General features: G+C 43.3%; 1 protein-coding gene across 1 annotated transcript in view; it reads right to left on the bottom strand.

Annotated features, from left to right (window-relative positions):
• LOC122788422 (perilipin-3-like) overlaps positions 1 to 15,325 on the bottom strand; it is a 415,257-nt gene that overhangs the window by 10,098 nt on the left and 389,834 nt on the right. The window contains exon 7 of the mRNA XM_044055490.1: positions 5,122 to 5,259. Coding sequence (XP_043911425.1) covers positions 5,122 to 5,259 — 138 coding nt within the window. The remainder of the gene's footprint in view (positions 1 to 5,121; positions 5,260 to 15,325) is intronic.

The following is a 15,325-nucleotide window of genomic DNA, read 5'->3' on the forward strand; positions in this document are numbered from 1 at the left end:
TCTAGACTCCCTTGATCCCTAGGCTCTTATGAACATTATCTTGTGTTTACTCGCAGATAGTGTGCTTGACCATTGAGGATTTTTCCTCATGTAAATTATGTATATACAACTGAATGACTAACCATTTTCATACAAGACCATAACTCTTGAGACTGAACACTAATTGTATCCTTGTATTTTGCTTTTCAATACTCTATCCACTTAAAAGCTTTTCTTTTGATATTTGCGTGTGACTTTAGAATCTATAGTATTGGATATAATTTGCATTAATTCAAACTACTGTTGTATCTAGGTTTATTTTAGATCAGGTTTTTCCCTATTGGAATACAGAATATAAAATCCTAGATATGTAATGCATTATAAAGCTTTGTAATGTACCAATGTCTATTGTAAATCAGTCTTGTCATTTTGTTTGTGGAGCTTTTCTCCCCGGGCCTCCACTGAAAATGGACATATATCCAGCTGGACTAGCCCTGTCAAATGTAAAATAAAAATTAAATCACAACCACCCTGCACACAGGTTAAGATCTCACCCCCCTCCCCTTTAGGTACACCAGTGTTTTTTCCTGGCAATTCGCTCTAGAGGTCCTGGGGACCACAGGTGATTTAGAGAATTCAAAGCATGAATCACAGCAAACATCTGACACACGTAGTACTTGGGTTTATCCGAAAACTCCACAAGCCTTCTACCTTTACCCCCCACAGAAACTGCCCCTCATGCAAAAGCTAGTGAAAGCTGCACATTGGGGTGGGGGCACAGGCACCACACACTGGGCTGCGAGCCACTGGGGAGTGCGCGTGGAGACAGGCCTGGATTGTCTTGATGCTTCCTCCACTGCAGCTTTATTTTGAAGCCCAAAACTGGATTCTGAAATTCCAGCAGATGCAAATGCATTTAGAAACCACTGAACTTCTCAAACCTTACAACAGAAATCATGAGGATCATAGAAATTCCAGATGCAAATGCATTTAGAAACCACTGAACTTCTCAAACCTTACAACAGAAATCATGAGGATCATAGAAACCATGAACACTAGGATCCTGAGAAACTAAGTAAAGACTGACTGGAGAAGCAGAGGATAGTTCAGATAAAATTCCAATTCTCCCCTGTCAAGAAAAGCTTTTGCAGAGAAGACTCCAAGACCATCTAGAAAGACAATCCTGTGCAATTTGGTCAATAAGAATTTAACATTTACCTGGAATCCCAGATTGTCCAGAACAGAAGAAATATGTTCCAAGATTTAACATACAAGAGACTGCAAAAACAGAATGTCATTTTAAAGAATATGCGAATGCCATAAAGTCTGCATGGAGCTATGGCTTGGGATAGACATTATGGGTTATCTACAGCTCCCAGGGTGTTTACAAGTGTAACGGACAGAACTAAGAAAGTGACCCAGGCACAGAATCTAAGAAATGTCCTGATAGCCTACGACTATGGTAATGTGAGGACTTGCTTTAGATCTAGTGTTACCATTAAACTTCCTTGGGGGAGGGAGAGATGAGGGGTGACAGCCATCTAATTTTGGTTCTTTCACATACAGAATCTGAGGATGTAGAACTGGTCACCAAGATCATTCTTTCTTTGATGCCAGAAAAAGACTGAAATAGAAGCCTTTCCCCCTTTGTTCTACAAGTACTGCTTCTATGACTCCTAGGTCAAGAACTTAAAAACCGGAGGGGAAAAAACTAGTTCAGAGGGTGATGAGGAACACCCTACATGCCTGTATTTGTATCCAGTCTACTGTAAATATGAACCACTTGGCACCCAAGAATTTGAATCCACAGCCAAAGAGGAATGTAAACATCCAATTTCTGGGGCTAGATTACAGACATGGGCACGGAGAAAGAGGATTGGGAAAGAATAGACATTCTGAAGTACCATGGTCCTTTAGGAAGCTGCCCTCATTTCCCTTCCTGCATTTTACCTGCTTGGCTTCAGAAGGTAACGAGATTGTTCTGCTGGACTTGGGAAATTTGTAAAAGGGGTTGAAAATATCCTCGTAACAATTTGCCTCTCAAACTGAGGACCAGGGAAGGAGACAGGCAAAACAAACCCTCCTTATAAAGTTGAATAAAAAAGCTGACTTCACTTCAACAAAGCTTCTGGTTACATACCCAGGCATACCCCCCTCAAAACTATGAGGGGCCCTGGACATTATCTGCACACACTCAGGCATATTCTGATACTAGACAGGTTAGAAACAACTGACAGGAACTACCTACAGAAGGAAGTTAATGTAGGAACCTCAAACTGCACAAAATGTAAAATTTAATAACTGTGCCAGATAGTAAATTGCGCTCCAAAGTGGAAGAAAATATTCTTACCAAACCTGTCCAATACCTTTCTTTTGTCCACAGAAGGATTGTTGGAAACTACCCCCCCAGGCAAAGATAGAAATAGCCATTCGATCACACCCAATGTGGATTTGGGAACCTGCAGAAGTCCTCCCTCCATCCATCAGAATCCTCTGATAAGAGGCAAGAAAATTCCTGAGAAAAAATTTATTTAGGTAGCAATTTCTGAGCAATAGGATTAACAGCCTATAAAATTGCCTGGCTAAGTTTAGAAATTTTCTAAAATAGACAGCATGTCTCTAGATGAAGTGTTTAACCTTTTCTTTGCAAGAAAAATCTTGGATGAAAGACAAAGAAGGTGCTTCTCCCCAGTCAGGTCTCTTTCTGTGGCTACCCCTGAAGATCACCTGGGTTCTCAGACTCAGATCGGACACTGAACAGCCACAGAGGAGGAGTCTAACCCTTGGTTCATAGTGGCTGAAATGACTAGAGGAAACTAGAGCGGTAAAGTTAGTGGTCTCAATGACAACTGGGCACTACAGTTTCACCCCTTTATCAGTTGAGGCGCTGACTGAGCCTGCAGGGTTTGCAAGGTTTCTTTCTAGATAAGGAGATAAGGAGTGATTGGTACAGCAGAGGTTTCATTCTAGATCAGGAGTGATTGGTACAGCAGAGGTTTCGTTCTAGATAAGGAGATGGTACAGCAGAAGCAGGGCAAGTGATTCAACCTGGGAGGTTTCAAAGCCGGTACTTATTGCTGGAATGAGCAGGTTGAAAGGTAAGTTTGTTAAACTGGCAAACTGTCACAAGCAGCACACTCACTTGGAATAAAGAGCATCCCCTTTTCAAAGTAAGGTACATGCAGCGCACTAAATTCTGGTCAAACTCAATAGCACAACAGAAAATAGCAGGTAGGTTGTCGCGGTGACATCCAGAAGGGACTCTAGACTTAACACTAGTATATTTTGTGTTATTTTGTGTGAAAGTGAGTTACTGACAGGAAACTTCCAAAATTGAAAATACTGGTTTCTGAAAGGGGAAACACTAAAACCCCAAATAAAAATATTGTAAAGGGCAACAAATCTGTGGAAGTTTTTCCCCACCAAGGACTTATCTGCCAGAAATGAAGACAGAAGCCAGCTGCTGCCAGAAAGAGAAGCCAGCTGCTGCCAGAAAGAGAAGCCAGCTGCTGCTTCTTTGAAGCCTCCGTCTCCTTCACGTACTGTCACTGTGGCTACCGATTACCATCCACAGGATGGAGCAATCAGCAGTTAGAGTGAAGGTGTGGGAGGGAGTCAGAGCTTTTGGAAGCAGTCTGGCTGTCCTGGGCAGGACAACCCATGCAGACTTGAAGCTACTGCAGCAGTAAGAATCAAACCTTGGCAGTTTACAACAGCCTAATGAAATGCTAGAGGGAAATCAGAACACAGCTATGCGAGTGACGCAGTGGAAAAATACGCAAAACAGATGCTCCGATACGACGTGCTGAAAAGCCCCATTCACCACGATATTCATATAGAAGGGGGTTTATATTTTGGATTATGCATTAGAAGTGAAATGTGGAGTCTTATACTTGTGAAAGGCCAAATTTCACCTTTAGTCTCCAACTGAAGGAAGCTGTGACATTCTACTTTCCACTTAAAGTTGCAGGGGGGCATCACTATTCTGTGGCAAGTGACATACCCAAGTGCTACCACTGTAGACTACTAAACTCATTTTCTCACTCCCATCAGCATCACTTTCATTCCAATTATATCTACTATACACTTAAGTGTTACTAGGCTGGGCATTAATCCCTACGTCACTAGATGGGTTGCCAACTGGCTTACTGACAGAACCAACAGTAAAAGTAGCAGACTCCAAATCCAGCTGCAGACAAGTGGATTACCTCCGTGTTCAGTCCTGAGACCGCTTTTGTTTGGCATCTACTTCTCTGAAGTACAGGCCAACACTAAGGGACTCTGGCTAACAGTTTGCAGAGGACTGCAAGCTGGGAGCCATTATTGAATCCCCAAATGTGGATATGCTACAAAAAAGGGCTTTACAGAAACAGATGATTGGTGCCAAAGCCATGGACTCAAGCTCAATGCCAAGAAATGTATATTTATCCCCTTTGAGAAAAAACATATACCTGTGAATAACCACATAGGTGGCAGTACACAATGAGTGTGCCAAGAGACTTGGGGACACAGGTGGACAGTGGTCTCACCTTCAATAGCCACAACAGTCAGGAAATCCTGTGGCACACATCACCAAGGGCTTTTCATCCAGAAAAAAAGGATAGTCCCACTGTACTAATCCCTCATTAGCCCCATTATAGAATACAATGCCCTGTTCCCTCAGACCCATTATAGAATACAACACCCAGTTTGGATGGTCAAAACCCAACAGTAGTGCACATTTGCCAATCAACTAATTACCTGGTAATCAGCAGTATAGAGCAAGTGACCATAGCCCTTCACTAACAGCAAGAGAACTTACTATCTTTATCATAGCCATCAATAAAAGTAACGTACCACACAAACTTAACACTCCCCATCAGCATCAATCCCCTCTTCCTCCACATGGTACAAGGGGTTGGGGCGTCACATTTAGGGTAATCAATGCTCACACCACCAGGTGGCTAGCCTTACCATATATACATACAAATCAAGGTGGTGTATAATGTAGTATGTATATCTATACACAGAGCCAAGATCCAAGTGCTTCACACTGCAGTACAATTCCATACATGTTACTGTAACTTGAAATCACTAACCTACATAGTCTAGTCAGAATACAACAAACCATGACAACAGTGATAAAACAGATACCAGGATTACCTCAGGTCTTCCGGAAAGTTCCTCCTCATTTTGATTAGGCTGCTTCTCTCTCCATTCTAACCAAGTCTGATGAAGTTTTCCTTGGGCATCTTGCAGCATTTGATTGGCAGAATCCACACTCCTCTTAGCATAATCTATCTGTAAAAAAATAGGGTTGGGCCATCATTTTCTAATTACACATGTGACCTGTGAAAATACAAATAGGCTTGTCTAAAATTATACATTCAATGCAGCAAGTCTCTGCAGACACCCACTTTAACAGTCCAGTAAACACTGGAACCAGAGCTATGAACCTGCTTCAGCAAAAAAACTGTTAAAACATTTCACGACTACCTCTTCCTTAAAATAGGTTCATTAGCAGATTACTTACGCCTAGCAATACTTCCCAATGGTGACAATCAAAACCTGTACCTAGTGTCCAAACCAACCCCCAGAGAATAAACTTCCATTTCAGACAAAGCGACACTTTATGGAGGAATTAAAGCAATTTAATTGGTATACACAAATTCAGCCCTCTGGAGACTTCCAAAATGGCTGCACTGATCAGTACGTTGGTTAAAGTTCTTAGTGCGAAAACGAACTGGAAAAAAGCCATTAAAGGTTTCTTGAATAATACTCAGTTATGTGCTACTATTTACAGTGCTTGAATGCCAAAGAAATTTGGAGAAACCAGAAAAAAGGAGAAAATTATAGCTGGGAAGAATCTAAGCTATTCAGCAAAAAGCAGTTAGTTTCAGCTTTGGTATGAGATGGCTTAGAGTTAAAGAAACTACTGAATGCATTTTATTAGATACACAGTTAAAATACTATAAGAAGCATTAACTGAAAACTGCAAAATCAGAGGCCAAAGTGAAGAAAGTTTGCTTAAGCACAAGGCTTCTCAAAGGGAAAGCTTCCAGAACCAAGACTTAACGGACAGATTTTTCTGCTGTACTAAAAAATCAAGTACTTGTTTCATAGCAGGATTTAATTGAAATATTTCAGTGTAATATTTACCAGGAAAGTCTGAGTTGGAACAAAGCCAACTTTCAGCAGAGGCCTGGTGAGAAATGCTCCAGATACATGTCTTTGCAACATGGGAGGAAATCTAAGCACCCAGGGAAAACCCACACGAACACAGGGAGGAAATGCAGACTCCACACAGAAGGCACTCCAGCCAAGAATCAAACCAGAGAAGCTCTTGCTGCGAGGCAACAATGCTACCAGTGCACCACTCTGCAGTCCACAATAGCACTGTGTATCCTCCAAAAATCAGCCTACAAGAAAGCAGCCAAGACCTACATTATTAAAGATGCAATCCTTCCCACAGAAAGCTCCTCCTGAAAAACTGTGGTAGAAAGAACATTAAGCATTAAACACTGGGAACAGTGTGAAAATGATTCCCTGCACACTATTTGAAGCAGACTAGTGATGGGAGATTAGACTACCAGCATCATTGTGAAATTAGTGAATAAATAGGAGATTAAATCAATCCTACTGCACATACAATTAGTCATGTGAAATGTAGCCAAAGTTGATACAATCTGCACATTTTAAAGCAGCTTTGTACAGGGTGCAGTCGGGCTAGTATTTTAAATGTGTGGGTTGGGGAGGTCTTGGTGACTGCTACATATACTAAACATTAAAAAATACACTGGTAGCTGCACCCACAAGAATTTGGTTAGACTGCTTCTTATATTGGAGGGTTAAGATTTGCTTTGAAAATGTACATAACTTTTGAACAAGATAATTGGGGTGGTTCTGAATGTCAGGGTTCTCACTGGCATAAGTCTTGAAAAATGAGACCTGCGTTCAGAGATGAGAAAGACTGATGAGCCTGACAAACCATCACCACCATCACCATCATGTCGGGGTATCGTATTAACAGTCACCAACTCTCGATTCAGTGCCACTCCTGCCTGCAACACTCATGCCTGACTGTCGCAGATCTTTCACACAATCCACCTCTGCTGGATGCCCTCACTTCCTCTTACCTTATTCCTGTCTGTCCCAAATCTCCCTCACCAGATTGTCTTCTGCTTTTCTACACATGTGCCCAAACCATCGTAATCTGTTCTCTTTGAACTTTTCTGCAATTGGAGCTACTTTGGCTTCTGCTCTTGTGTCCTCATTTCTCAGCCTGTCCCGCAGTGTGCATCCTACCACCTTTCCCAGGCACTTCATTTCCATCACCTCTAGCTTCAACTGTTCTGCCTTTACTGCCCAGGTTTCTGTACCATACAGTAGTACTGGTCGCACCACTGTCTTGTACACCTTACTTTTCACCTTCTTTGGCATGCTGTCAGACTACACCGGATACTCTATGCCAGTTGGCTGCAGCCCCTCTGATTCTAGCTTTGACCTCTTCATTCAGACTACCCTTCTCCTCAACCACCCCTCCCAGATACTTGAAGCCGTTTACCTGTTCCACTATCTTCCCATCTATCTATTCTCAGCTTCTTCTGATTTCCCCAATCTGCTGCCATTACCACAGTCTTATCTGTGCTTCATTTCATCCTGTGTGCCTTCAGATTTGCATTCCATTTATCCTTTGCTGAAGTTCTAGCTCAGAGTCTGCCTGTACTGCCACATCTGCATACAGCAGCTTTGTTGATCTGTCCCCTCCAACCTGTTTGCTGATGCAGTCCATTACCAGTATGAACAGCAGTGGGCTCAGAGCTGAACCCTGGTGTACACCCACACCCACTGGGAACCCCTCGGGTGAGGCCAAACACTGCTCGTACTAGAGTCACTGGGTCCTTGTACATGGCCTGTACTAATTCTACCAATGTTTCTGGGACTTCAAACCACAGCAGTACTGCTCAGATCAGCTTTCTTGGGACCTTGTGATGAGCGTGACAAACATTTAGTTCAAACTATTAACCTGTATGCACACATTGAAAGGAACTGTCAATGTGGGAGTAATGGTTTCCTATGGATTCTAGGTCTTGTGTAAATGGCCTTGCAGGTACAGACAAAGCAGAGTAATAAGAAATGTAGGATGCAAATAGGAATGTTGCAGGAGGCATCTGGACAGAAATAAGGTATTTGACAATGGATTTCAGTGTGTACATTCAGCAGAATCGGGGACAAAGGAAAAGGCAATACCAACAGCTAGAGTGGCCCTAATAGTGAGAATAGGAACACAATTTGTAGTAGTATGGAGCTGCTGGTAGGGGAGGATTACAATGGCACATTGAGATTCTTCCCAAAACTATTCTACAGCTTATGAGAAATTCGGAAGAAATACTCAGCTTTTACCAGAACTACATTTCCTTGCACCAGCTGACAGCATATGGTAAAGCCCAAGTTTGGGCAATTATGGGTCAATGAAGACTTAACTCCCAATTTAGATATTCCTATGCCAGGAGTGTTCACCAAAAGTCTGAGAAAGATGCCAAATAGGACAGGACCAGATAGTGTTGTGGGTATACTAGTTTGTAGTCAGAACTAGCACCTGTGGCAAATCATGTGGGCCCTGTCAGAAAGTTTGATAGCTATCTACTGAACATAAGGACCAATTCATATTTCCAAGTCTGTCAATATCTGCAAGGGGAATAGTGTCAAAATGTCCTGGCCACTTCTAGATGTGTACACCAGTCACTGCTGGAGTAAGACTTTTTTCAAAAAAAAATTAAGGTAAGAGATCGGACCTTCCTTTGACAAAGCCGAACTGATGAGGGCCAGGGCTAACAGGTACAGGTCCAAGATGTTCCATAGCTTTACATAAATGTGTAAAGAGCAATTCCTTGTGTTGTGCATATCCTCTGCCATGCCTGGCTTCCAAACTACAGACCTCACAGCAAGGGGCATCAACCCTACATCATAAGACATTTGTTTGCATGTCTGCACAGCTGGACAGCTATCTGGGCAATTCTGACTAGTTTCTGACTTCAGTGTACTGGATCTCCACAAACCTGTCCACCATCTGCTGGAGGACCTTACTAAAAAAAGGTCCAATAGCAAATCTGGCCTTCAGAACTATAAACTGTAGTGTAAAACTTTGTCCACAAGGGGTTCTAAAATGTCATTCTCCCCGTTTACAGAAAGGACATTCTGGCCAACAGCCATCTTTGAGCCCCTAGCAGCACCCAGACATCATAGGATCTGCCACGGGATTTTTATACAACTACTTGAGATCCAGCGCACCCAAAATCCTGAGAGCAGGGATTTGGCATCTCGATCCTGAGTGGCCCTCTTAAAGGCGGTTTCTTTCCAAATCAAAACCTATGGAAGAGGTCATATGGGATTTGCATGTCACCATCTCCTCCCCTTCAGAATCACTCGCAGGACAGGGCATCCTAGGAGGCAACTCCAGGAAGTGGACAGCCGACCTGGTCTGCAGGTACTGGAAGTCCTGGAGCTATTTCTACCACTTTGGGCTGGGAACTTATGGCATTATACTAGGCTCTAACCTTGGTCTGCTTTGTCAGTCATGGCTTCATCCCTCTGCTTTGAGGCCAGGTAGAAGTGGGCATCTCATGTCCAAGGGGATGATTATGGCATTAGGCAACAGCACAGAAATGTTGGGTTAGAGCTCCAATCAAGGATGATTTAGAAGATCCAGGATGGTATTTAGGCTCATCCTTGGGCACCAAGACTTGCTAGTAACACTTGCTGGCTCCTTGAAGGGACCCCTTCTACAAAATTTAAACTATTGCCAATTGCCACCATCTGTGGTGATGAGGCCAAAAAGAAAGTTAAATTTTTGTATCCATATGCAATTACTTTTAAGGTACGAGGTCAGGTCAAACTATCTGGCTTAACATGGGCTCACAGGCAAGTTCTGCTAGCTGCCCTTATGGACCATCTTGCGAATGGTCATTTCTGTCCTAGAATTAACCTACTCAGTTTGGTGTCAGCTGGTCTTAATTATGCTACAGATAATTTGTGTAACACGACAGTCTTCCTCCTTATAGTGGAGGGGCAAGTGTAGAAAAAGAGCACAAGATGGAAATAGGGTAAGATGGCGAGATACCCTTCTGGATGGTGGGGGAAGGCGTTTTCTGCAAAACTCACAGGAACGTGAATAGGTGGCATGCTTTTGCCTTTCCCCAGTATTTTTTCTGTGAAGGCCTGATTAAAAGCTGCTTTTCACATGTAAAGGCGGGATTCTCAACCATGCAGGTCTTCTAGTAAGTGTGCCCAAGGCACTTAAAATCACTGAATCAATACTGTATACCAATTACACACCCGACCTTTACTGCAGTATGGGCAAGTTTGAGGAGCTTTCACAAATGCAGCTCATTTCCTGCAGCAGTCTTAAAATACCCCACAACTCTCAACTGTCCCTGATTTTGACTCATTTTAGCTGTCCCGCTTAATCCCTCCTAAACCTAATCTTTGGAGGAAGTGTGGCTAATATCACTTGGTTCTAAACAAAAGAAAATGTATACGAGTTCCTTTTTTTATTCTCTCATGTTAATAGTATTTTAAGTGTCCCTAATTTGGTTGAAATTTGTCCCCGACTGGTTGAGACCTATGCCCCCAGATTTTGCAATCTATTGCTCTAGGAAATTCCAGGCCTACAAGAAGCATACAATCGCCATAATGTAAAGTGTGGTCTTACATTAAATCAGTGGCAGCTTAGATCCTCTGTCTAGTGAAACTCCTGGAACTGCAACAGCTTTTGTTTATGTACCTTAACCTCACTCTAGTATCTAGCAAGTCTGTGATCCAGTGAAAGACCGGCCAAAAAAAAAGTTTGGCACTTTCAAATGCTTGAAAGACTAGAGGGGCACCTGTAGATTTGTACTCTGATGTCCAGGTACATTTTATGGGCAGCAGATAACCACCATGCTCTTCCAAATGGAGTGACAAATTGCAGATACTCAGAAGGCATGGCAGTCAAAAGGAATTAATTGGTCTGGACCTAGAAGATAACCCAGTTAGAGAAGGCAAGGTCCTAGTCTTCACCATCCCAGACATACAAAGTCATCCAGTAAGGAGGAACTTTACTAGAAGCAGACGTATGAAAGGTATATATGGGGCATTAAGATTTACACTCCATGTCATTCTACCACTTTCCTCTGTAAAATGCCTCCAGGTTAACATCTGCTGGAGGTAGAGGTACTAGAGAGGATTTCTACCAAATTATGGTGTAGATGCCTGCCAGAGAAAAGATCACAGGCTTGGTGAATGTATGTTTTTCACCAAGGCACTTACGGTTTCCTGACCTGCAACCCTGGATTCTTTGATTGTGGGAACATTTGTAGATGGGGAGCATTCGCTCATGGCAAGCACCTTGGGATAACCCTCTCTGGGTACTTGGGAAAGCAGCAGCCAGCAATGAAGCAATAAGGAGTACCCACAAGACCTGGGCAGACAGCTGGGCCTGTAACAGTCAGATTCCAGTTGAGAAAGTTGAAGAAACTGATATTGGAGCTGTGGGAGTGAGCACAACTGCACTTCACCATGGCAGGTGCCCACAGGCCTTCACAGGGTTGACAGAGGCTTTGGGATGCAGGCCCATAGGATGCACCACAGCAGCCTTTGTTTCCTCATTTTAAGATGCTTCATTTTTTCATAGGTTCGTAGGCGGTTACAAGGCTAATGGCCCTAGGGCCTTTACAAGCCTAGCTGTGTAATAACCAGAATACTCTTACAGACCATAGTTACATGATCATTGCTGGAATGATTCTGTTATCAGCACAGACTGCCTCTGTCCATGAGGGACAGAGGTGCCACCCTCAGAGTGGATTTACAGTCGCCCATCCAGTTGTCAAGGTCACAACTGAATCTAGTCATAGAGGACCTCTGCTTCACATGGAGTGGGAGTGTATTCCAGAGGAGCGGCAATCACTGGAGAGCCATCTCTCCATCAGGTTGCGTTAATGTCACAGGCTAGGTTTACATCCCTGCTGCAAGTTATTCTTGCCCCATTTGATTTTTGGATGTGCAGCATTTCCATTAGAGCCGGGTCAGAATGCTCTGTAGACCAGGCACAGGTTGCCTCAGCAGCCTTTATGACAGTGACAAGACTTTTTCCATGAATGTCATGTTTTGGAAGCCCTGGATTCTCTTGGTTAGAAACCTCTGTGGTTTCTCCAGTTGCTGCAGGTGTCTGGTGAGGTATAAACAGAAGGGTGCATTGTACTTGGTGATTTGATGAGGGTTGAGTACAACAGAGCTAGAACCTCACTGGTCTTGGATGCCATGCCCTTATGAGATGCAGAATATAGAATGGTTTTCTTATCACTACAGACACATGGTGATCAAAGTTGAGATTGCTAACTTGGGTTCCCAAGTCTCACACCACTGAGTGAGGACAGAAGGGTTGCTATCTACATCATAGCTAGCAGGGGCTACTACATTGCCAAAGGAGATTAAGCATTTTAGTTAAATTTTAGTCCACAAGTTTATCATTTGGCTTGTCAGCCCTTTCTGCAATATGGTAACATTGCTGGGGGACTCTGGCCTAACAAGTTTACAAATGACTGAATGCAATCAACCTTCACCTAGCCTTCAGAGAAAGATTCCAAACAGGATCAAGCCCAGCACATATCCTCAGGGTACCCAAATGGCAACTGGTCTACTGGGGAAAGTGGACTCCCTAACAGTGTGCATTCTGTCGATGAGCCAGTTTGCTACCCATACAGTATTGTATGGGTTAATTTCTGCTGGGAGAGTTTTAGGATAACCAAATGGGGGATTGTGTCAAAGGTCTTGGCTAAATCAAGAGGCAGATGTGCTGTACTGTTGTCCTTCTCCAGGGCTTTCCTGACATTCAAAGTCCACTAGGTTTAGTAAGAAACCTCTACCCTTGACAAAACCAAACTTGGCCAGTTCAAGGCTTTGAAGGTCTGCTATGTCCTTACGGATAAGGTTCAGGATTCTATGGCCTTGCAGAGGAGGCCGATTTGGCGTATGGGTCAATAGAACCCAGGAATAGCTGATAAACTCCCTTTGTGCAAGGTGACTACTGTTGCTGTTCTCCACGCTGACTGGACAAAGCAGATTCTTATGCTATGGTTAGTGCGCGCAGAGTGGTTCCCCTAGGTCTTGCTTGATTGTTTAGTAAGCAGCTTGGGATGTTATCTGGTCTCACAGGCCAGGTTTTTGGCCTTGGCCAGTGCTTGTATAACTTTTTGGAGATGCTCTGTTAAGGACTGGTGTCACTAATGCTTTGGGGGATGTCTGGTGAGGACAGAAGGGTGAGGTTATTGCCAAATCTGTTAGCAGGTTGACAAGTCTCAGGTTGTGTGAGCAGTACCACCCACTATTAATTTGGCACATCCCTGGGCATTCCCTTTTAGGTTTTAGACTCCGCTAAAGCATGCCTTAAGAATGTCTTTAGCTAGGAAAGACAACGGACTCGTAAGCTTGAGATACAAGACCTGCTTGTTCAACCTGTGGAGAATATTCCTCTGTTGAATAAGTTTCCTCCTGAGTTTTATAGATCACTTTTTGTACAACCTATACTTCCAGTCCACCATGGGTGGCTTATTTTTTCGTGAAGAGCTGATTGTGTAAAGCAGAGTCTACGCATTTGTTTCAGTGGCTGTACAGGGCATTATGTATTCCTCTGCATAGGAGTCACTGCTGGCTATACTAGAAGGGGCTTTGAAACTTTACATGGTCACGCAAGTAGACAATAGTTTTCTTTGAAGAAATTTCAGTTTTTACTCCTGTGGGGGTATCCGGTTTGATCTTTACTTCAGAGATTCATGGTCCATCCTTACCAAGGAGGGCAACAGGGGGTTGTGTACTGACCCTGCAAGTTGGTGAGCACTAGGTCCAGCACATTTGAGCCCATTGTGGGGGTGAGGACCTACTGTTCCTGGGCATTTGAATTAAAGTCCAGGAACCTCAGTGAGTGTGCTCATGTAAGCTGCCCGACAAATTGAAGGATAGGATAGCTGAAACCTGCCAAGACCAAGGTGTTTGGCTGTATACCGAGACTCTAGCAAGTCCAAGTAAGCGATGTGCTTCTCCTGGTTAGGTTAGCTGGACCTGGAGTAGAAGTCGTATGGTCAGTCTCAAGGTTTATTTGGATTTAATGAATCCTAAGACTAGAAACCACAACTTCTCCCATATCACAGCCAATAGAAAGCCAAGTGACTTCCTTCTACCAAGCCTAAATATTAGAAGTATATTCAACAAAGTCCACGAACTCCATGCCACCACAGACTTACTCCCCAGATAGTCATCCTGCCAGAAACCTGGCTAAAACCACACATTACCAATGAGCAAATACTCCCTACCTGTTACAGCATACTAAGTAGACTGGCTAAACAAGGAGGCGGTATAGCTATAAAACAGCATCTAAACATCCAGATCTTAAAATAATCAGTTCCACAAATAGGCAATGAAGAAATATATACCAATCTCAAAATAAACCAAAACAAAAACTGGATGCTACTTCCCACCTGGCCAAAACATACCTCCACTAGAAAACCTCCTCAGCTGGTCTACCCACCATCTCCCCCAAGAAACTATAATTTTAGGGGATTTCAATATTGACTGGCAATCCTGTTCTGGCAACCATCCAACCCATCATGTAAACCTTCATGGCTTCACCCAACAAGTCCAGTCGCCAACCAGGATAAATAAAACTCCAACAAGCACACTACCCTGGATTGGATACTAGTCAGTAAGAGCCCCCAGTCATATACAACAGGCTGCTTATCAGATGGCCTCTGATCACTCCCCAACATTCCTACTCAAAAAATAGATACCAAGCTAAACCTGTCATCTACCATCAAATATGTAAAAAACTAAACTTTAACCCACTCACATTCATCTCATACCTCAAAGAATGTAATTGGCATCCTCTAAAGTACCTCAGTCTTGATGATGCAGTTGAATTTAATACTACCTTCCTGAGCATCCTTAATTACCATGCCCCCATAACACTTTCCAGAACCAAAGCACAACCCTCCCCATGGCTACAGAAAACCATCAAGTCAGAAATGAAATTGGGATAAAGCCTGGGAGAACTGGTGCAAAACTAAAACCCCCTCAACTAGACAAATTCCTAGAACTATGCAATAGTCAAAAAGCTAATAACAGGACAAATTCCAATACTACCAGTCTGCCCTAGACTCCTCCCAACACAGCCCCAAACAATTCTGGTCCTCCATAAACTCCATCCTCCACCCAGGTAAAGTCAGTACCCCTCCTCCTAACATCCCTCACTCCTCCAAAAATATTGCTACCTCATTCACACTTGACACAAACCATAATATCACTAGCTATACAACACAACCCCCCCTCCCCTCCAACC

This window comes from Protopterus annectens, chromosome 13.part0 (genome assembly GCF_019279795.1).
Source record: "Protopterus annectens isolate FY-2018-M chromosome 13.part0, PAN1.0, whole genome shotgun sequence".
Lineage (NCBI taxonomy): Eukaryota > Metazoa > Chordata > Ceratodontiformes > Protopteridae > Protopterus > Protopterus annectens.